The sequence below is a fragment of the Gigantopelta aegis genome, chromosome 8, assembly GCF_016097555.1.
Source record: "Gigantopelta aegis isolate Gae_Host chromosome 8, Gae_host_genome, whole genome shotgun sequence".
Classification (NCBI taxonomy): domain Eukaryota; kingdom Metazoa; phylum Mollusca; class Gastropoda; order Neomphalida; family Peltospiridae; genus Gigantopelta; species Gigantopelta aegis.
Genome location: NC_054706.1, coordinates 53,931,417 through 53,954,096, shown reverse-complemented (window position 1 = coordinate 53,954,096; position 22,680 = coordinate 53,931,417). Strand labels below are relative to the sequence as shown.

General features: G+C 36.2%; 2 protein-coding genes across 2 annotated transcripts in view; one reads left to right on the top strand and one right to left on the bottom strand.

Moving 5' to 3' along the window:
• The window catches only part of LOC121379110 (xanthine dehydrogenase-like), a 66,770-nt gene extending 58,791 nt beyond the window's left edge, over nucleotides 1–7,979 (bottom strand). The window contains exons 1-4 of the mRNA XM_041507584.1: nucleotides 7,954–7,979; nucleotides 6,922–6,978; nucleotides 2,528–2,613; nucleotides 46–215 (exon numbers count right to left, since the gene is read on the bottom strand). Of these exons, the coding sequence (XP_041363518.1) occupies nucleotides 46–215; nucleotides 2,528–2,613; nucleotides 6,922–6,965 (300 nt within the window). The 5' untranslated portion in view covers nucleotides 6,966–6,978; nucleotides 7,954–7,979. The remainder of the gene's footprint in view (nucleotides 1–45; nucleotides 216–2,527; nucleotides 2,614–6,921; nucleotides 6,979–7,953) is intronic.
• Nucleotides 7,596–22,361, top strand: LOC121379111 (DNA-directed primase/polymerase protein-like). Its single transcript, XM_041507585.1, has 14 exons — nucleotides 7,596–7,672; nucleotides 8,661–8,747; nucleotides 9,320–9,398; nucleotides 10,441–10,541; nucleotides 12,179–12,225; nucleotides 12,665–12,756; nucleotides 15,191–15,264; nucleotides 16,812–16,885; nucleotides 17,451–17,819; nucleotides 18,284–18,446; nucleotides 19,403–19,512; nucleotides 20,026–20,221; nucleotides 20,942–21,024; nucleotides 21,994–22,361. Exons 1-14 carry the CDS (start codon nucleotides 7,632–7,634, stop codon nucleotides 22,218–22,220), a joined length of 1,743 nt encoding a protein of 580 aa, XP_041363519.1. The 5' UTR covers nucleotides 7,596–7,631; the 3' UTR covers nucleotides 22,221–22,361.
• Nucleotides 22,362–22,680: the final 319 nt, after the last annotated feature.

Below are 22,680 nucleotides of genomic sequence, written 5' to 3'. Positions count from 1 at the left end.
AACATTGATGTATAAAAGCAAGGAGTGCAAATGAACACAACATACTGAGTTAATGGCGAATGTTTTCTCCTTGTGGAAGACGAGGTCTGGAATGGTGACTGTCACAGTGCAGCATCCACAGCCTCCCTCGTGACACATGACCTTTGTGCCCTTTAACCCGGGCCCATCTCGGATGAACGTGTTCAGCGATATTGTCAAATCATATTCTGGACCAACTGAAATCAAATTAAATTTTAAAAACCCCCATTAAAACTGCTGATCCTAGTTTCTGAAGTACATATAGGTTGACTTTTTAAAGTTGCATAATCTTAATTTTGAAATATTACAAATGCATGCTAGATTTGCCAAAATGGATAATTTAAGCTAAAATTTTCAAGTAGTAATTCTGTAAAGGCGAATGCCATATTATACAAGTGCCTTGTATGAGAATAGCCAATTGCCTAGCAATTGATGAAATCGTATTGTTTGTCTTGTCACAGTTGGCTTTTCTCATAAGAGGCACTCATACTGTGTGGGTTCACCTTAGGTTAATAGTAAAATACTGTAATAGCCTAAATATTTTACTGTACCAAAACCCTAAGGTTAATTAGCAGCTTTACTGCTATTGTAACATGTTTTCAGATGATGTAGACTTTATAATGATAAAGTTTAAAGTTTGTTTTGTTTAACTACACCACTAGAGCACATTAATTAATTAATTAATTAATTAATCATCAGCTATTGGATGTCAGACAGTTGGTAATTCTGACTTATAGTCATCAGAGGGACACTGCTACATTTTTACATCAGCAGCAAGGATCTTTTATATGCACCATTCCACACAGGACAACACATATCACAGCCTTTGACCAGTTGTGGTGCACTGGTTGGAATGAGGAAAAAACCTAATCAGTTGAATAGATCCACCAAGGTGATTCGATCCTGCAGTGCAAGCACCTCGGAAAAGCGCTCAACCGACTGAGTTAAATCACACTCCATAATGATAACAATTACACACCAGTATTTTACACCTTTTAGGGATGTTTAAAATACAAATCATGTTTGTAAATCCAGTGTGTTTCTGGCTATCCTACTGTTTCCAGTAGACCAAACTGCATTTTATCATCATCATCATCATCAAGATGATAATAATAACCACAACAATTATTTATACACACCAAGACACACATTCAGTGTTTCTGCCAGAAAGACATTTTTGGGTATGGTGCTATGGAACTGAATGCAATCACAGTCACAGGGGGTATGGGAGGGGGGGGGGGGGACTCCCTCAGAAAGAAAATGGGTTACGTTTAGGGTTAGGGTTAAGAAAATCATACAGTAATGATAAGTGATTAATTTTGTCAAAAGGTTAACTTCAAAACACAAATCTGCAAAACATTTTGGGTATGGCACCATACCCAGTTTACCCTCTGGCAGAAACCCCGACATTCACTCACACATGCACGCGTGCGTGCACACACACACACACACACACACACACACAGATACACACATTACAATTATTGGGAGGTAAAATCCAATTTGAGCTACTACAAACATTAGGATGACCAGAAACACCTTGGATAATGGATTCCGATATTCTAAACAAAACAAAACAAAAAAACATTTAATATTAGCCAAAATTAAATATGTTACAAAGGCAGAAAAATCAGGAGTCTCTTTAAAAAGGTGGCCACTGCAAACCATTAACACCTGTCCTGTACAAACAACCCAGACAACAGAGGTAGACCTGTACCAAGGACATAAAGTCTCATCTTTGATCTGGGGGCGGGACGTAGCCCCGTGGTAAAGTGCTCACCTGATGCGTGGTCGGTTCAGGATCAATCCCTCTCGGTGGGCCCATTGGGCTGTTTCTCGTCCCAGCCAGTACACCACGACTGGAGTGTCAAAGGCTGTGGTATGTGCTATCCTGTCTGTGGCATGGTGCATATAAAATATCCCTTGCCACTAATCGAAAAAATGTTGCGGGTTTCCTCTCTAAGACTATATGTCAAATTACGAAATGTTTGACATCCAATAGCCGATGATTAATAAATTAATGTGCTCTAGCGGTGTCGTTAAAAAACCCAAACGGAAGGTCTTTCTTTTGGCACTGTCACTAACCCTAACCCTATTTATTATAAGTATTTATAATGTTCTTTATACGTGACAGTGCCAAAGGAAAGTCCTACACCAAACGGAACAAGTAATAAGGGAAATAACTCTTGACTGCACATTTTTTGTATGGGAGACCACTCTTGTAGACACATAAGCGTTGAAGATGGGGGGGGGGGGGACAACAAAACAAAACTACACCTCAAAACAGATTATAACACACAATCTGATTATGCACTAAAAATATATAAATAAATTGTTTAAAATAATTCAGTTTCTAATGATAGGTTAATACTGCACATGTAGGTCTATGTTATGACGTTTAGGGTAAATTATTGGCATTCCAGTCTAAATTCACGGACATGTGCCAGACAGTGTAGATGAACAGAAAAACACTCAAATAAGTAACTGCATATAACTTATACTGGGTTACCTGTGTATAGTGTTCCATTTATCCAGAAGTTTATGCTTTTTAGTGCAGTTTCATGTTCTTCAGTTTTTGCAGTTTCTACATCATGGCTATAAACAAAAAACAAAAAAGAAGAAGAAAGATTTAAAACAAAACTAGAATTACTGAACAAAATATAGTCTTAGCATACTTTGATTCCATCACCGACAAACGCAATCAACAATTGTAGGATAATAATAGCCTTACGAAAACATCAAATATCTAGTTGCTAGCTGGTGGACAATGACCCTCGTTCAAATAAACAATTTAAATATTAAATATTCACGACTTCTACATTCACAAATATCATAATCGTCTAATAACATTGATGTTACACTTTTTTTTACATCATTAACTCTGCGAAGAGGAGGAAACCATACAGAAGGACTACCTGAGATTGCAAACAATCGTCGATCTAACAACATACATGTATATCGAGATTCTTGTTGTATAGAGTTATAGAGTGGAGACCCACACTGGTAATCAACACTCAAATAAAATAAAATGTCACAAGGAAACCCGAAAGTCGTCGAAATAAAGCTATGATTTTTAGGACAAGACTTAGTGTAGACTCTTTGCTTAATAACAAGAGGGTTGACAAAATTTAATGGTGTGCAATTTCTTTAAATTTGGGGTCGTTTAACAATAAAATAACACAATATCTGACATTTCAATTTCCCTTTCCTGCCTATAACGCTTTGTAATGTTGAGACCACATATTATGCCCTACTATATTATTCCTCTTTTTTTCCCTTTCTTTTACAGCGTTTGTTACGATAGTTTTAGTAAACTCTCATTCATTTGCGTCAAACAGGAAACGATGAATTGGCTTGTAACTATAATAAGTAATGTTTAAACTGATATAAAAAACATGATTAATTTTAAACGCATACAATTTTCATCATTTTAAAAATTCTCAACAAATTACCAACAATCTGTATAGATTAAATTTCAGTTTTAATACAAGGGTAAAGACAAAATGCCGGACCAGCCAAGGTAAGCAGTTTTATCTTTAGGTTATCAATAATAAAGTACATGGAGATTAAAGGCAAAACTGCACGTGCAAATTTTGCTTTACTTGGCTGTTCCATTAATAGCTTCAACACTGTATAAAAACGGAGACAAAACCTATAAAATTTGATGGCAATTAAAAAAAAAGTTTTTTCATTACACTTAGAATTTTAGCCAAAAATTGTTATGGGACTTGACATGGGTATAAAACTTAATAATTATGTTTCTATACGAGTTTTAACGTTTCACATTCAAAATAGAGTTGCATTCCAATTCGTCGGTTTTCTTTCTTTTTTGACGCAACGAACTATAACAGAGTGGGATAAAGTTCACGAGCGCTACATTTCATTGATTTAGTCTGTGCTATGCAAAGATGCATCTCTGCAAAGTAAACACATACCTGACGCATTGCAATTACTTTGGTGAACATACATGCTTAGCAGAAACCAGCAAACTTTACTTGTGACAAGATGTGATGCATACTAAAAGAAGACATTGCTGGTGTATACACTCATTAAGTACGAGTGTATGTATTTAGAGGGTGTACACGCAAATTCGTGAACCCTTTATTGAGATACGAGCGTATATTCACAAAAACGAGCACACGCAACCTTAAAAAAATAAAAGTTAAATTTAAGTAAAAATTAAAAGGTTATTTATTTATACTGGTACAAAAATAGTGTCTCGTATAGATGATGATGATGGTGATGTTGATGATGATGATGGTGGTGGTGGTGGTGGTGGTGATGATGATGATGATGATGATGATAATGACAATGATAAGGACATGACAGTGTATTTCTGTGCCTATATTCAGGGGTCAGTTAAGTACATGTGTTTCAATGGAAAGATTTTAAAGGAGTTGAGGTACTCTGAATATCCATGTTGTCTCTACATATACAGCTGAGCACACACACCCAATTGACAGTAAATATATCTTCAGGAGTATTATTTTAAAACTTCTCTTTTTAAAAAAATATGACTGCATTTGAACAAATACGAGAAAATACAAATGTTCAATATAAATTTTGTTTGCAATATATTTTCCAGGAAAGCATAACTCGACCACCCCCATACACTTCGTTCGCCAGTCTAGCTCCCCCCCCCCCCCCCCACACTCCCCCGCTACAATTCCTGCACACGAACCTGAAAGGAATTTCAGTAGCAGATTTAGAGAAGAGGTTATTGCGTATGCTCATCCACTACTGAAGACTTCAATTAGCCTGCTCTAATAAACATAAGCGTACGTGTTCTGTAGGGGAAAGGTTGAGTTTGGTCCGAATTAAACAAAAATGCCCGAATCTGGATAACAGTGTTTATTCCTATTGGCATTACTGTCAAACCACAAAACAGGGTTGCAAACGAATCACTACGCATCTTTATATGGATACAATTAACATTGTGTATAGAATGATGGGAATATATAGTGAAAAGGTTTCAGGCAAGCTCATTTTTCCCGAATATCTCCCCCCCCCCCCCCCAATATGAGGATTTGCTTCAGCCCTGGGAGGTGTGGGGGGGGGGGGGGGAGCAGATGATATAGGTCATACTTAGGCTAAATCTCCAACAGTTATATATACATGATTTGTAAATATTGAATTAATCTACTGACTGCCATCAGTAGCATATATAAGGGAAAGACATAGCCCAGTGGTAAAGCGTTCGTCTGATACGCAATAGGATCGATCCCCGTCGGTGGGCCCATTAGGCTATTTCTCGTTCTAGCCAGTGCACCACGACTGGTATGTCAAAGGTTGTGGTTTGTGCTGTCCTGTCTAGGGTCTCCTCGCTTACTCGGGCATGGGCCGAGTCTAGCAAGACTCGAGTCCTTTTAAAGGATTCGAGTATCCGTGCAAGGAAAAGCACTCTTACGATTTAAAAAAACTATTTTTTTTACTTCATTTTGCCATACCGGCTTCGGTGGCGTCGTGGCAGGCCATCGGTCTACAGGCTGGTAGGTACTGGGTTCGGATCCCAGTCGAGGCATGGGTTTTTTAATCCAGATACCGACTCCAAACCCTGAGTGAGTGCTCCGCATGGCTCAATGGGTAGGTGTAAACCACTTGCACCGACCAGTGATCCATAACTGGTTCAACAAAGGCCATGGTTTGTGTTATCCTGCCTGTGGGAAGCGCAAATAAAAGATCCCTTGCTGCCTGTCGTAAAAAGAGTAGCATATGTGGCGACAGCGGGTTTCCTCTCCAAATCTGTGTGGTCCTTAACCATGTGTCTGACGCCATATAACCGTAAATAAAATGTGTTGAGTGCGTCGTTAAATAAAACATTTCTTTCTTTCATTTTGCCATATGCGTGTCGCCGGATACATTATAGGCCTATGCGACATGTAGGGGAAATAAAAGTCGAATGTGTGGAATGAAATACAATGACATGATTTGGCAGCCATGTTCAGCGCTGGAATTAAGATGCATAATGCTATTTTACTTATTCGTTAGTCTCATTATTATCTATAGTTAGTGTAAGTGTCAGGTACTCGGGTCCGGGTCGAGTTTGACCCTCGGGTACTTGAGTCCGATATGTTGGACTCGTAGCGGCCCTAGTCCTGTCTGTGGTATGCTGCATATAAAAGATCCCTTTCTACTAATGGGAAAATGTAACGGGTTTCCTTTCTAAGACTATATATATGTCAAAATCACCAAATGTTTAACATCCAATAGCCGATAATTAATAAATCAATGTGTTCTAGTGGTGTCGTTAAAGAAAACAAACTTTTAACTTTTTTAATTTTCGGTAGCTCATAATAGTTAATGGTTAAAACATGGTCTCTAAGACTGACTCTGGCTAGCCATTTTCTCCAATAACATGTCTTGTTTTTTCAACTACAGTTTATATATATATATCAATATACAATGCAGCAGCTGGATGCTTGTTTGCTTACATTGGTCGATGTCATATATTTCGTTTTCACCTACATACTTAAATAAAGTGGAACTGCCCTCGACATTCAGATCATCTAACGACAAACAGCCTAATAACAGAGTAAATATCCAATAATGATAAAAATGCTGTTGCAGATCGAATTTGCGACAGGTTTTTGTGTCGGCGCTGCTTTCAAAGGCTGGTTGAACCTGTAACAATGAAACCAAAATGTTCCAATTTTATCAAATAATTATATTAAATAATATTATATTATATCAGGGCTCACACTGGCGAGAATTTTGTCTAGCAAATTTTTACACAGGTAGAGAATATCCTTAAAAAATATTAAAAAGTGGCCAATTTAAAGAGCATTTTATTAGCCGAATAAAAAATGTTGCAGCCAGTTTGTATAAAATTAGCAAATGTCTAATCTGGCAATAGACAGGGTGAGCCCTGTATATTCACAAAACCAATAAGATGTTTATAATTACCTTTGGTCGGTTTGGTTCTTAACATTTCGACTGAGCCGCCGCATAGTGCTGACACAACTGAAACAAGTAGCTATAAATTAATGGAGGAATAAAGTTGTTCTTTTATTCACACACCCAACTTGAATCAACACACTCAGCCAGAGCCTTGAACTACATACAAAATGAGCTGCGACAGAATGTGAACGATTGTAGGCGGTCACTGATATACAGATGCGTTGTATTTCGTATAACATGTATTAACGTCTGTGACACTGGTAAGACTATTGATCAAATCCAGCAACAGCATGATGACAGAGCGTTCTAAGTAGACTAACACCAAAATTAGCTTAGGAGCATTAAAAGAGATACTACAACAACAACAACCACAAAGTCACGCATAAGTACATCACGAAAGTCGCATATTGGTCACCAGCGTGATGATAAGGGTCAAATATTGACAAAAGCCTCAACGACCTCAGTGGCGTGATGGCTTTAATGCTGGTAGACGCTGGGATTGTGTTCCATATTTTAGTTTTATTTATTTGTTACTATTTTATTTTGTTTCTTTATTATTTTGGTACATTAATTGTTAGTTTTAATTAAACAAACAGACAGGCAAACTTGTAAAATAATTTAACTACCTTCGTCGGTGCTCCCGAGAAACATAGGAATTAACCGCACCAACGAAGACAAATAAAATATGGCGCTAAATTTGTAACTAGCTAGGTAGCATGTTTGGATCAGCAAGCTTTTATGGCTCATCATACCTAAAGTGAGCATATTTCGCAACATTCACTGTTATTTAATGACACTGTAATCTAATTACTTATAGCAGAACCGAGCAATCTGAGAATAATAACGTGTAAAACGGAGTAGTCACTTCCGGACCCTTGTTCGCTATCGTTACCGTCAAAGTGACTGTGTCATTGGTTTAATCTAAATGATATTGAAAGTTTATCAGTTTCAAAAATTAGTATTCATCAACACGAAAAAATTTCTATAGCCTAATGATTAGTTCTAATACATTATCGGTTTAAACACTGACTGCCTTACCTGATGGTTTTTACCCAGTCAACATACTGACGTAACTAATAGTGAATGACGTCATAATAAACTATGATAGTTTTTTGTATGAACTACTTTCGATTTCATTTTCACTTTTTGTTTATCCATTATGGCTAATTTAGTTGTTATGGACCAACATCCATAAAGTTACATACAAGCATGTCAGATGATCAACAGTAATTGTTTCCACCACTGGTGCAAACAGTTGCTGGAAGTGCCAAAAAACCTGATGGGAATTATTAATTGCTACATTAATTTAGAGTATGGGAAGCCATTTAAGATTTTACTGTACTGATCAGTGGCATATCTTGGGTTGCCATCGCCCGGGGCAAGGTAAGTATTGCGCCCCCTAACCAGGGGACTGTTAGCACTCTCCGAGTCCTGTCCACCAGTCCAGAATTTTTTGCCCAGGGAAACCGCCCCGTTGGCCCCGCCCACGCTACGTCACTGGTACTGATCATTGATAATGCTAAGGGAAGCTAAAAATTACTCTCCTTGAACTAGTCTCAGGGGAGTGATGGGGAGGCAGAGATAGCTCCCCTTAAACGGCAAGGTCTGCAAATATTGGCATGGACATGTCCAACAGCTACAGATTAAATATGTGAAAGTGTGGTGTATCCTGCATTAGCCGACTTTGACTCAAATAAGTAATATTTATTGATTCCTTTTTTTTTGGTGCACTTTTTGTTTTAAAGGCGGAAACATGAAGTAATAGCCCAGATTGTTGAAAAACGAGTGAAAAAACATGTAGAAGAGAAACTTCCAGATCAGTTTAAGCCAAGGTTTGTGATCATTGCATTTTTAACATAAAACTGCTTAGAACTGTTATATATTTGTTGTAGAATATTCTTGCTTATAACCAAGTCAGGTTTGAAAATAGAATGTAAATTGAACATCTAGATGGATAGATTTTGTTCAGGAAAACATCAAAACATACCCAAATCAAAACATACCCAAACCAAAACACATCCAAATCAAAACATACCAAAACCAAAACATACCCAAGCAAAACATATCCATTTGTGGTCAAACCAAAGTGGGGAGTGGGATGAGACCAGAATGGCTTATTGTTCGTGACCATACCTTGTACCAGCAACAATTTAAAGGTTTTTTTGGTCAATAATTCCACTTTGGCTTGACATAAAAAGAAACTTCTTTAAGACCCAATAAACTTGTTCTAAGTTTATGTGCAATTTATTATTTAAACAATGATCAGTAAATATATATATAATGTATATATAAGAGCAATGCTCACCCCTAATAAAGAATGTCATCTGCTTATGGAGAGTGAAACTATATTTTCTTTATTAGTTTATCCTACTCAACTCTATAATTGATTATTCATTAATTTCAGTTTGGCTGGTCCGTCTGCAAACTGGGAAACATTTTTCCGACAGCAAGAAGCATTTGAATATGCACGTACCAAAGCCAAGGTAAAAATAGAAACATTACGACACAATTTTAAAACTTTTTTTTTTATTCCAGTCCAGTTTTGCTTGAAAACTACTTAATCTAAAAGATGAATTTTCTGCTTTGAAAGTGATAGAATTTTATGTTTGAGTGCTCTAATGTAATAGAAAAGTTCTCGAGTTATGAAAAAAAGGCAAATGTTTTATTAAATGCCCATCATCCACAAAATCAAATTTAGTCAAGTACATGTGTGAACATTTTGTTTAGTATTGTGGTATCCTATGCAAGTTTCAAAGATCACTACACAATTTTACTAATACATTTTTCATTGACTAGAAATGTCGCTAATCAAATTTTTAAAAACAAAATGTTCGATGTAACATAATAATTACATTGTCCTGCCGCTACCATTTGATAAAACCTGGAACGTACCTCAAAGGCTTGCATAAATACACATCTGTATTCTACAATAGAACATTTTATTATTTGTGTAGACCTTGAGAATGTTGGAAATATGTATTTAAATTTTTTTAGAAGCCCTGTACTGGCTCCCAAACGACTGTTTCTATAACAAAGTGCCGCTGTAATACAGGTCTTCTAGATTATGGTAGCCCCACTCCCATGGCTAGTGATATTCAATGTTGAGCTAGTAAATAACTACTATTGCCATGCCTGACGGCTAGTGAATTTTTTTGGTCAAATGTTGCAGTTAAGTCTATTTTGTAAATATAAATATCCTGCCCCCACCTCAACCCCCAATGTTAGTGTTTTTAAGCTGTATCTCCCTTTTTAGGTGACATATCTGATTATTACTATTATTTAGTAAAATAGTATTAACTTTTAAAGTAAAGTAGGGCTAGTAATTGTTTAAATCACTGATCCCATGGCTAGTGGATTTTATGAAAATTCTAGAAGCCCTGCATAATAATGCAAACCGTGACCAGTCTTTTAAGGTTGCACGTCACCATTTATGTTTGAAAACCTTTTAAAATGTTCTCATACTGCTTTGAACTCTGGAATTAATTATATTCAGGCTGCATGTTGGTGTGTTTAATGTTTTTGCAGGACCTGTGTGTGTTTGCCTATGAGAGTAAGACCCTGGGGAAGGAAACTGGTCAGAGGAGATACCTGGTGGCCAGTCTACCGGGGTTCTGGCACTACTACAGGTCAGTAGTTTTTTAGTGCAGGGATTTGTCCAGGCATTCTGTGGGTCTAAACAAAGGCCCCATCACAAAAGAAAGTGGCACTGAAAATTCCGAATTTCTGTACTGAAAATTCCCAATATATAGAGGATACTCCCCGAGTGTCTTGTGATCTCATAATTTATGAGAAATACCTGGCTACAATCTAACTGTAGACCCTTGAATCGTTAACTTCGCCTGTTCCAATTGCTAATGACGTCACTTTCTAATGACATTGTGAGTTTTCTGGGTGTTATTTTCATTTGATCCCGGAAAAAGAATGTAATTAACCAATCACAATACAGCACACACTCCAGTCAGTTTACAATGTGGGTTGAATGTCACTATATTTGGCAGCGGTAGACTCGTTAACTAGCAGAATGGCAGTGGCATGACATCACTAATGATAGGTTTAGCACTGAAACAAGCACAGTGACTAAACAAAATATTGTCTTGTGATTAAAATCTGACCAATCAAGATTATAAGAAGCGATATCACCTGCGGAGAATATCGCAGGAGATGTCGCAAATTATATGGCCAGCGTTATCTCCTACAAAAGCATTTAATGGATAATAAATATATTTAGTCATGTGTGTTCCAATACACTAATTTAACAGTGGTGCACTGCATGATTCAGTGGCCGGAAAAAATATCCCAAGTATGATTTACTCATGCTAATTCCATCAGACATGGCACCCTGGCAAAATATCCTGGATAAATCTCTGTAGTGAAAGAAAGGTATTTTTCTTCAATGACACCTCAGTATTTTTAAAACTGGATATGTGTTTTTATAACACATATGTCTAGTGAGAGAGGAAATAGGCAAGGGATCTTTTATATGTGCTTTCTCACAGACAGGATAGCACATACCACATCCTTTGTGTATACCATTATAGGGACACTGGTTGGACTTGGGGGGAAAAACCACTGGGTTCACAGAAGGGAGTAAATCCTTACTCTTTGCACCTCACACTACCAGGGTTTCTGCCAGAAAGAAATTTTTGGATATGGCGCTATGGAATTGAATATTTACGATGTGTGTGCTGCATGCAACTGCTGTAGAAAGAAAATGGGTTTGGTTTAGGGTTAGGGTTAAGCAAATCATACTGTAATGATGAGAGGAATTAATTTTGTCAAAAGGTCAACTTAAAAAAATAATATCTGCAAAACTTTTGGGTATGGTGCCATACTCGTTTTACCCTTTGGCAGAAACCCTGACTACAAATTCAGGGCTGGCTCTGGCACTCGCCAAGTTCGGCAATTGCGAATTTTAAAAACAATTGGCAGAAGTTTATTTTAATTTGGCGACAGAATTTCAAGTATTAATTGATATTTGTTACAAAATAACTGGGTATCTGTAAAATTTGTTACTTTAATATATAATTTGGTGAAATTTTCTATCTGCTGATCCAGAGTTAGCCCTGAAATCAGGTACATCTTGCATCTTGTACATGTACAATGTTTATTTTCTTCTGTAACATTATGACTTCAAATAACACATAGTTTTTATTTAATTTTAAAATTAGGTTTTGATGTTTATATGGAAACCAAAAAAAAGTAATATCATTTATTTTATTGATACATATTTTGTGATTGGTGACAAATGTCTTCTGTTTTTCAGCCAGTTGAAAGAACCTCAAAGACATCATTATGAGGTGATTCCAGAGGGTTAGTACAAATAGTAGATCCAATCATTAATTTTTATGCATATATGCAATTACGGTTCATGCATGATGTCTTGACTAAACATACTGACTTAGCTGGCTGACAGGATTATCTTTTCATCCATCCATCCGTCCATCCATCCATCCGTCCATTCATATACATGTGTATACTCGTTACCCTTCAATAGAGCATCTATGTCTTGCAAAAATGTGAATATCAGATACCAGTACTTTGTTTGGATTAACAAATGTCCTTTACATGTAGGTAATGGGTCCTACATGTTTGTCAACATATCTGAATAAAATGTTATTTAAACTTAAAAGTATATGGATCTCATATTTCACCAAAATCACACTTTATATTTTATGTTTCAGCCTTCATCAAGGATTCTTTATGGTATCTTTGACACAGATTGTGAATAACACTGAATTTTATTTTTCAGGTGCTGTTTGCAAGCTTTATTTTGACCTTGAGTTTGATAAGGAGAAGAACCCCATGAAAAATGGCAATGAAATGGTTCACACTTTGTTCAAGGTTGGTTTAGTCTTGCCAGTAATCCCTGTTTTTCTTCCCCTCAACGATTGTCGAGTTTTATCAGACCTCACTAATTTGGGCATAACAGGCTTTTTGTTTGTTCTAAGTATACCATGGTCTATTTAGTGTATGTGTGTAACTTTTTCCATGCTCATATACCACGGAGGTTTCGAGCATGTCTGTCCCGGGTTTGGCATCTGGATAGCCAGATACCCAACCCGGACAGATTCTATTTAGTGCAGTAATGTTAATAATAGTTGGTAAAAAGTTGTACATATTTAGGAATACATTATTTTAATTAATTAATCTAATTACAGCTTAACATACATTGCTAATTCTTTATGCCATTGGACATTATGTTATTATGTTTTATATATGATTATGAATATTGATTATTGTCTGATGTCCATCTTGTTTAGGAGAGCACTTATATAGGCTCTGCCTGTTGTGTAATCCTTTTGACTTTTTTTTTATCAATAAAATATCTCAAAACAAATAACATACATTAATTTTGGGCACACCCTTAATTGCCTCAGCTTTGGTGTAATCTAAATCCCTGTGAGGCTCAATACCGGTTATGAAAAATCTTGAAATTACATAGAATTAGCAAATATCATTCTCCAGACCTAGTAAGTAATGAATTTTTGAATTATCTCATATAAAGATAGGGAAAATGAAAATTGGTTCGTAGTAGTGTTTTTCCAGTTAAAGGTACTTCATCCTCAAAATAATTTGAACAATATACTTACATGGTGGAAAGTAAGTTGTATGTTACTTTCTGACAAAGTTGGCAGGTCTTCTAGAATTTTGATAAATATAACTAGCCATGATTTAAAAAATTTACTAGCCGTGATTAAAAATTCACTAGCCCTACTTTTAAGTAAATAAAACATTTTACTAATAGTAATAATTGGATATGTCACCTAGAGGGAAATAGAGCTTAAAAAACCTTAAATTTTGGGGAGGAGATTAAGGATATTTGTATTTACAAAACAGACTTAAATGTAACATTTTATAACTTTTTTCACTAGCCGTCGGGCATGGCAATAGTAGTTATTTACTAGCCCAGAATTGAATACCACTAGCCATGGGAGTGGAGCTACCATAATCTAGAAGCTCTGAGTTGGGTTAAAAAAAAGTGGGACATATACTAGCCCTCTACATTGCAATTAAAATATTTCATAGTATCTATATAAAAATACAAGTAGGCACCAACTGGCTCCTAGACGGAAAAGTTAACGTGGAGAGTTGCATACAGAGGATTCGACACATGTTTTTTAATATGGAAAATATAAACTAAGTGTATTTGTTGAGGCTTTGCTGCATTAATAACAGGGGCCTAGCTTGGGATTTTCAGTTGGTACGCAGACTTTTTCCGTGATGAAATAAAACGCTATTGGCTATGCGTTTACATCGTATATTTTAATTAAAAAAAAAAAATTGTAATCTCAGGTGGTACGTAGCTGCATACCTGCGTATATGGAAGCTAGGCCCCTGAATAATGGTAAATATCAAATGGGTTTATGACATGTATGTAGTAGTGTTGGTATAAAGTGCTCCTACTGGCAGTAGCTAGTGAGAACTTCCCTATTAGCTCAGTTGGTAGAGCACTGAACTCACGTACTGAGAGTCCATGGTTCGAATCCCCTCAGTAGAGGTTGATTTTTTTTGTTTCATTTGGAGCCAACGTAGGGACTGGGTATGTTCTTAACACAAGAATTAAATTATAACCCAGTCGGGACCCATAACAGTTCAACTGCCCGTGGCCCATAGCTCTGGGACGAAGCTTCACTTGAGGGGGGAGTATGTAGTAGTGTTTAGATAAAATGCTCCTACTAACAGTAGCTAGTGGGAATTTTTCTATCAGCTCAGTTGGTAGAGTGCTGGACTCTCGTAATGAGAGGACCGGCCTCGGTGGCGTCGTGGCAGGCCATCGGTCTACAGGCTGGTAGGTACTGGGTTCGGATCCCAGTTGCGGCATGGGATTTTTAATCCAGATACCGACTCCAAACCCTGAGTGAGTGCTCCGCAAGGCTCAATGGGTAGGTGTAAACCACTTGCACCGACCAGTTATCCATAACTGGTTCAACAAAGGCCATGGTTTGTGCTATCCTGACTGTGGGAAGCGCAAATAAAAGATCCCTTGCTGCCTATCGGAAGAGTAGCCCATGTAATGGCGACAGCGGGTTTCCTCTCAAAATATGTGTGTTCCTTAACCATATGTCTGACGCTATATAACCGTAAATAAAATGTGTTGAGTGCGTCATTAAATAAAACATTTCTTTCTTTCTCGTAATGAGAGTCCGTAGTTCGAATCCCCTCAGTGGAGGTTGATTTTTCTGTTACATGTATTATGGGTATATGTAGTTCATAGGAAAAATGGCACTATGATGTGCTCGTGGCTATACTGAACAATGTGTTGCAATATTTTTAGTATGTGTCCTTCTGGATGAAGCATCAGTTTGGTGTGACGTGTACTCGGAGCGATGTTCTCGACTTGGATTCCAGGTAAAAAGATGTCCGACTTTGTATCAGATCACCACTTAATACTACATAGGTCCTACCTGACGGTGATATTGCAGCCCTCTTCGTGGCTCTCCTAATAATTCCAGGCAAGAAATATTTCAAATAAGGAGTGAGAGCTGTTCCACATATATGTAAAAATAAGCATCGTAAGAACATACACTAATGCAAAATGATGAAAGGTGAATTCCAGAAACTTCACCACTTGCCATTTTTGGGTGAGATGAGTGCGAGCAACTTCTCATGCATCAAATAATGGAGTGTTTCTTAACCGTATCTGTATATGATATGCAGAACCTTTTAAAATTAGACATCACTCCACAAAACCCTACAATCTCATCAATGACCTGGTTTTTTCCAACAGTATTAATTGTAACTCAATGTCATGATTGAGGTATCTGGACTCATGCTTATAAAACGTTTAGAGTTCAGATGCAATCTCAAATGATGTCACACACACACAATTTGTATGGCCTTGTCATGACATTACTGTCTCAAACTTTTAGAGTTCAAATTCAATCTCAAATGATGTCACACGCACACAATTTGTATGGCCTTGTCATGACATTACTGTCTCAAACTTTTAGAGTTCAAATTCAATCTCAAATGATGTCACACGCACACAATTTGTATGGCCTTGTCATGACATTACTGTCTCAAACTTTTAGAGTTCAAATTCAATCTCAAATGATGTCACACGCACACAATTTGTATGGCCTTGTCGTGACATTACTGTCTCAAACTTTTAGAGTTCAAATTCAGTCTCAAATGATGTCACACACACAATTTGTATGGCCTTGTCGTGACATTACTGTCTCAAACTTTTAGAGTTCAAATTCAATCTCAAATGATGTCACACACACACAATTTGTATGGCCTTGTCCTGACATTACTGTCTCAAACTTTTAGAGTTCAAATTCAATCTCAAATGATGTCACACGCACACAATTTGTATGGCCTTGTCATGACATTACTGTCTCAAACTTTTAGAGTTCAAATTCAATCTCAAATGATGTCACACACATACAATTTGTATGGCCTTGTCATGACATTACTGTCTCAGACTCTTATTAAAGTCTCGAGTCTAGACTCTAAAAGTTTATTAAGCACCAGGCCAGGTACACTATTATAACCTCTGTGGTAGCAGTAGGTTTTCTCTTTCATTCTAAACCAAGTGTTAAACTAACCATATATGCTAAAGACCTAATAGCTGTAGTTTCATTTCTCGTACAATAATATTCAGCTTAGCAACATGCTAAAACAGCTGAAGGTAGGATTACTGACTGCTCACCAGGCAAGGAAGGACAGGATCTAGCTCAGTTGGTAGAGCGCTCGCCTGAGGTGCTTGGGTCATAGGATTGAACCTCATTGGCAAACCCAGTGGATTTTTTGTCCCAACCAGTGCCATATGACTACCAAGCAAACAAATTCAAATTGACTTTTGTGTTTGCATTTTAACTTAATTCTGTACCACATAATCTCTTTCACTAAATGGGATGAGTTTTTTTATGTTTAGACACCTTCTTTTGTAGTACCAACAAAAAATTCAGTCGTCACCTAATTTTCCAACTGACTGACGTTGCATTTAAAGACAACACACATGCAGGTAAGGGATATATATTTTTTCACCTATGTGTTTAAAAATGGTATGTTTTAAAGGCTGTTATTAAAAACTAACACCTTTTTGCATCTACAGGTTATGTTTTGTATATTGGTCAATGTACTTTGTGGAATCTGTTGAAATTAGCGCTTGCTTGATGTGCGGTCAGTTTGGGATCAATCCCCATCAGTGAGCCCATTGGGCTATTTCTCGCTCCAGCCAGTGCACCACGACTGGTAAATCAAAGGCCGTGGTATGTGCTATCCTGTTTATGGGATGGTGCATATTAAAAATCCCTTGCTGCTAATCGAAAAGAGTAGCCCATGAAGTGGCGACAACGGGTTCCTCCCTCAATATCTGTGTGGTCCTTAACCATATGTCCGATGCCATATAACTGTAAATAAAATGTGTTCTGCGTTGTTAAATAAACCATTTCCTTCCTTCCTTCCTTCTATTGAAATTGTGATTGATTTTCAGTTTGTACCAACTGATCAATGTTTAATTATATAGTCACTGATTAAACAACATACAGTTTGTAAACATTATTTTAATTTTTTGTTGTTTTTTTCAGGGAAATTTGTGAATTATATTTTCAACATACTTTTGGACGTAGCCCTCGATTTGAAAAACATGAATCGTGCACCATTGGACCAGTTGTCCACTGAGAATAATCCAAAAGATGAACTTTGTAGCACCAAGCAAGACACAACGGAAAGTGAAAACAAGAGTAACGTTCAGACTGATCCAAGAAATTTGAAATGTTTCTCTGAAAAAGAACACCATACAGATGATACAGTGAAGTCAGAAAGTGAGAGATCAGTAACAGAACATAAAAGACGACAAGAGAGGCAATTAGTGATGGATTCCTTCACACAGGCGGAATTAGAATCATTAGTGGTCCAAGGAAAGAATGACACAGAGGTTTTGTTTTGTGATACAGGTAAAACCATATATTTTTAAAGACACTTGATAAGGATTTCGTGATGAGTTGGATTTTTTACTTTTTTTATTGGTCACTCATGACCAGCATATGAAAGACAGGGCTAGCTCTGGCACTCGCCAAATTCGCCAATTGTGAATTTTAAAAACAATTGGCGAATTTTATTTTAATTTTGCAAAATGATTTCATGTAATAATTTATATATTTTTTTACAAAATATCTGTTTCAGCAATTTTTAAAGTTTAATAGATGATTTAGCAAGCCCTGGAAAGACTGTGGTATGTGCTGTCCTATGAGAAAAAGAGGTAATAGGTCATTGGTGATTATACTGTTTTATTTTATGTTGTAAATTATTTGTCATAATGATGATCTTTTTGACAGAAATATTTGATCATTAATAATGTACTGAGATGTTAAATTTCGGTTAAATTTTAATTGTATTCAATTCTCTTTTACTGTTACAGGTGTGTACACAAAGAATCGTAATTTTCGACTCTACAAATCCAGCAAACTTGGAAAGAATAATCCATTGAAATTGTCACAGCAAAACACCTACGAGCTGCCAGACAGATCAACCATTAACAAAGAGAAAGAAATATTCTTCAGTTCCCTTATTTGTAATGTCAGGTTTGTGTATTAATTTATTAAGTTTTAGTTATGGACATGTATGTATATAACATGCCCTAGTTTTTGAAAGTTCTTGCTTTTATTATGATATGCAGTGTCAAACTGAAGAATTTGATATCTATGGCTATGGCAATTTTAAACCTGTAACTTTGCAACAAATAGAAACAAAATTAAAAACCAAATATTATCCCTCAAATAATGACAATAATTTTTATCGAGTAGTAAAAAAACTGCCATCGGTAAAGCCCCTGACCTACAGCAATTCATATCGTAACTATGGCAACTGCTGTCATTGCTGGCTTTAGGTTACACACCACCATTAATTACTCCATGCAGTTAATACATTTTCTGTGTCAGAATATGTTCTGTGAGAAATAAATCTCTGTCGAGAGGGTCACATGACTACTAATTTTAGGAAGTGCTCTCAACTGACATGTACTGTGTGAAAAATTAACATAGGTCAACCACAACATTTTTCAATTAATGGCCCCTATGCCCGAACACCGCCTCATGGTGCTGTTATATAAGTGGCACCATACCACTTGCACAGTTGTTATCAGTTAGTACTAAATATAACAAGTAACTTCAAACCAATGGGTTATTTTAATACTACTGAGGTCATCCTACATATAATCATCAAAGAAGGTTTCAAAAGGTATATTAAAATTTTGTAGTATTTTTTTTATGAGGAACTATTTCGAAAACTGGACTATATTAAGCTGCTACAGCAAGTAACAACACGACACATGGTGGTGTGTTACCTTTAAGTTCAAGCCCCAAGATGTAATTTACACCTAATTGCATATTCATGTTCCAAAGTCTTTTACATGGAAACTTTCAAATGATATTGCAAAGAACATGATTTTCTCAAATTAAAGCAAAACTTTTAAGGTATATTTTATTAATTAGAGAGGGATTGCAAATCATTGTTGAAAATGAGCTGTTTTATTCTTCAGGTACACAGACAAATTAAAAATTCTAACATATGAGTTAGCTGATTCATCCACTAGACTTACCAGACGAAAGACTGAACGAACAAATGAAAACAATCTGACAAACACTACAGGTATTATAAGAATAAATGGGTTTTTTAATGAGACATTAAGTGATTAAAGAATTGTATGTTATGCAACAATACAGATTTACAAAACAGTTTGAGTTTTTCCAAATGCGATAAACAAGGACACTATATTTAACATATTTCAGTAATTATTTTCCATATTTATATTTTCAAAATGATTTCAGCATTTTGAAACAGAAGGAAACAATTATTTTAACAAACTAAACCATATGCATTAAAATTTCAATTCGCCTTTTTTTTCTTCTCTAAACCCCCCCCACCCCTATATATTGTAATATGAACAGCACAAGACAATAAAATAACGATGAATGATGTGTATAAAAATGTTATTCATGTTGATACAATTAGTAGACTTACTCAAACAAATAAGTTTATAACAAAACAGTTTTAACAATCTGTTCTAAACTAAATTACAGTAATTACTATTACACCTGATAGCTATCAACTAAACAATGTGCTGAGGTGTTGTAAAACAAAACATCTCTTTCTATCATTCAGATACAATCGAGGGTTACACAAAATCACCATACCCAGAGATTGATGACTTCATACTGAGCATCATCACTAGTGATGGTCACCATGGTTACATCAGACACTGGTCCTACTTCACCCACGATGAACTTCTGGTTTATGACCTGGCAAGGTTCCGTTTCTGTGAAAACATTGGCCGTGAACATCACAGCAATAATGTTATGTAAGTGGTTAGAATAATGCAACAAACTGTGCAATTAAGAAAATGTCCACAGCAAAAACACATGCCATTGAAAAAACCCACCCTAAATATAGTCAAGGCAAAAAAGTGCTGTGGAGAATTAAAAATTCCACGGCATTGCCGATTGCCGTGGGCAGTTGCAGGGGTTGATGTTAATTTTTGCACATAATGTAAATTATTCTCTTTAGGTAAGCTTGTTGGTTGAACACTAAATAAAAAAGATTGGAAAATTTTCATTTTTATTAACAAAGTTTTTTGTTTGTTTAACGACACCACTAGAGTACATTGATTTATTAATCATCAGCTATTGGATGTTAAACATTTGGTCACTGTGACACTTAGAGGAAACCTGCTAAATTTTTCCATTAGTAGCAAGGGATCTTTTATATGTGCTTTCCCATAGACAGGACAGTACATACCACGGCCTTTGGTATACCAGTCATGGGGCACTGGTTGGGACGGGAAAAAAGCCCAATCAGAGAATTTCAAAGCGAGCACTCTACCAACTGAGCTAGATCCCGCCTCTTTTATTAACAAATAACCAATAACTAAAGAAACAAAATTACCTATTTAATCCTTTTTCTTTTTTTTTCACATTTTGAGTTTAACAATAAAATTAAAAATATTTTCAACATAATTCAGTTGTAATTTAAAAAAGGATTGGCTGTATTTAAGAATTTTGTTGTTGTTGTTGTTGTTTAGGTTGGTTGTGGATATGAAGAGAGGTGTTTATTACCAGAAATGTCACGACCCAGTATGTCGATCCCAGAACTTCAAATCTTCTGGTAAGCAGCTCAATCATTTTTAAATAAATATTATAGTGTCCTATTGTATTGTAAACTGAACAGACTGGCATCCCAGATGATGATGTAGGCAGTATGCTAGCAGTTTGAGCAAAGTAGGTCAACCCAGCTAATAAAAACGTCATGGCAATGCCATACAACTGCATGGATGTGACATTTTTAATGATTTGAGTCTAGAGTGTAAAGTTTTATAAGCAAGGGCCCAGATCTTAGTGGCTGCTTCAACCTGATCCAGCCATGGCCAGTGTTATTGCATGTCCGGATGGCATACCATTCAAAACACTGCTGACACAAAAATCCAACAGCACCAAATAAAGCTGATGCTGATACATTTGAAATACCTTTATGTGATATCTTCTAATAGAGACTAAATCAGATAAGCAGTATGATATAATTTCAGTCAGACTGTTTCATCAGGTTTGTGCTGTAAATAATTTTGGGTTAAGGAGTGAAATGGTCTGTGCTTAGTAAGTGGAATGCTACTAGTCAACATATTAATGAATATTAAAGTCATAGCAAAATTATACCTTACATGTGTATTTCATCCTTCACTAAATGAGTTTTTTTGAGATTATTTATGTTTGGATTCATGTAAAAAGAAAAGGAAAAATGTATTCAATACATACAAAATGAATCTCCAACCAGCAGAGACATATGGGAAAACAAAATTAAATATAAAGTTTAGTAGGATAAAATAATTATGAAAATATAATTTCAAACTATGTAAAGCAGACAACATTCTTTATAATGGGTGGGTATAAAGTTTGTTTTACAAGCTGCACATATAGCATTTTTGTTATTTCCGAGACATTTTTGGTTTTTCTTTTTACATCAAGTCAGCTGAAATTATTGACAAAATATGTTTAGTGGAGGGAGGTACTAATTATAGTTGAGAAAATGATTCCAATTCCAGATTATTTGCATTCTTATTTTTTTAATTATTATATACAGATTATAAACTTCCTGACAGTGTGTTACCAGCACACTATTTCGACGACCCTGTTAACATGTTGGCAGCAGAAGATGGCTTTAACTCGGACTTTGAGGACGAGGATTGTGTCAGAGAGGCAGATAACATGGAGAGATCGCTCGTCATGGAAGACAAAAGTTTGAGTGACATAGAGCTGCTGTCTGCAACAGAAGATCTAGAAAACAGCATACAAGAACAAAGCAAATAACTTATCGGAGATGAAAGTTTTCAGAATTTATCAGAAAGAAAAAAGAAAGAAATGTTTTATTTAACGATGCACTCAACACATTTTATTTAAGGTTATATGGCATCAGACATATGGTTAAGGAACACAGATATTGTGAGAGGAAACCCGCTGTCGCCACTTCATGGGCTACTCTTTTCAATTAGCAGCAAGGGATCTTTTATATGCACCATCCCATAGACAGGGTAGTGCATACCACAGCCTTTGATATGCCAGTCATGGAGAACTGGCTGGAACGAGAAATAGCCAAATAGGTCCACCGACAGGGATCAATCCTACTTGTCTGTACAGTGTTTCCAGGTTTTCCTGTTTGTTAAAAATTTTCTGTATTCTCCATCCAAAACTGACGATATGGTTTTGATTGATATTTTGCATATATTCTGAATTGGAGCGGTCACTTTATATGGTTGTGCAACTCTAATCT

Bases quoted from the DNA above. Each gene is read 5' to 3' on its own strand.
- LOC121379111 (XM_041507585.1), top strand. From the start codon at position 7,632: ATGTTTGGATCAGCAAGCTTTTATGGCTCATCATACCTAAA. The intron at 8,748-9,319 runs GTTTGTGATCAT...CATTAATTTCAG, and splicing joins CCAGATCAGTTTAAGCCAAG to TTTGGCTGGTCCGTCTGCAA. The intron at 10,542-12,178 runs GTCAGTAGTTTT...TCTGTTTTTCAG, and splicing joins GGGTTCTGGCACTACTACAG to CCAGTTGAAAGAACCTCAAA.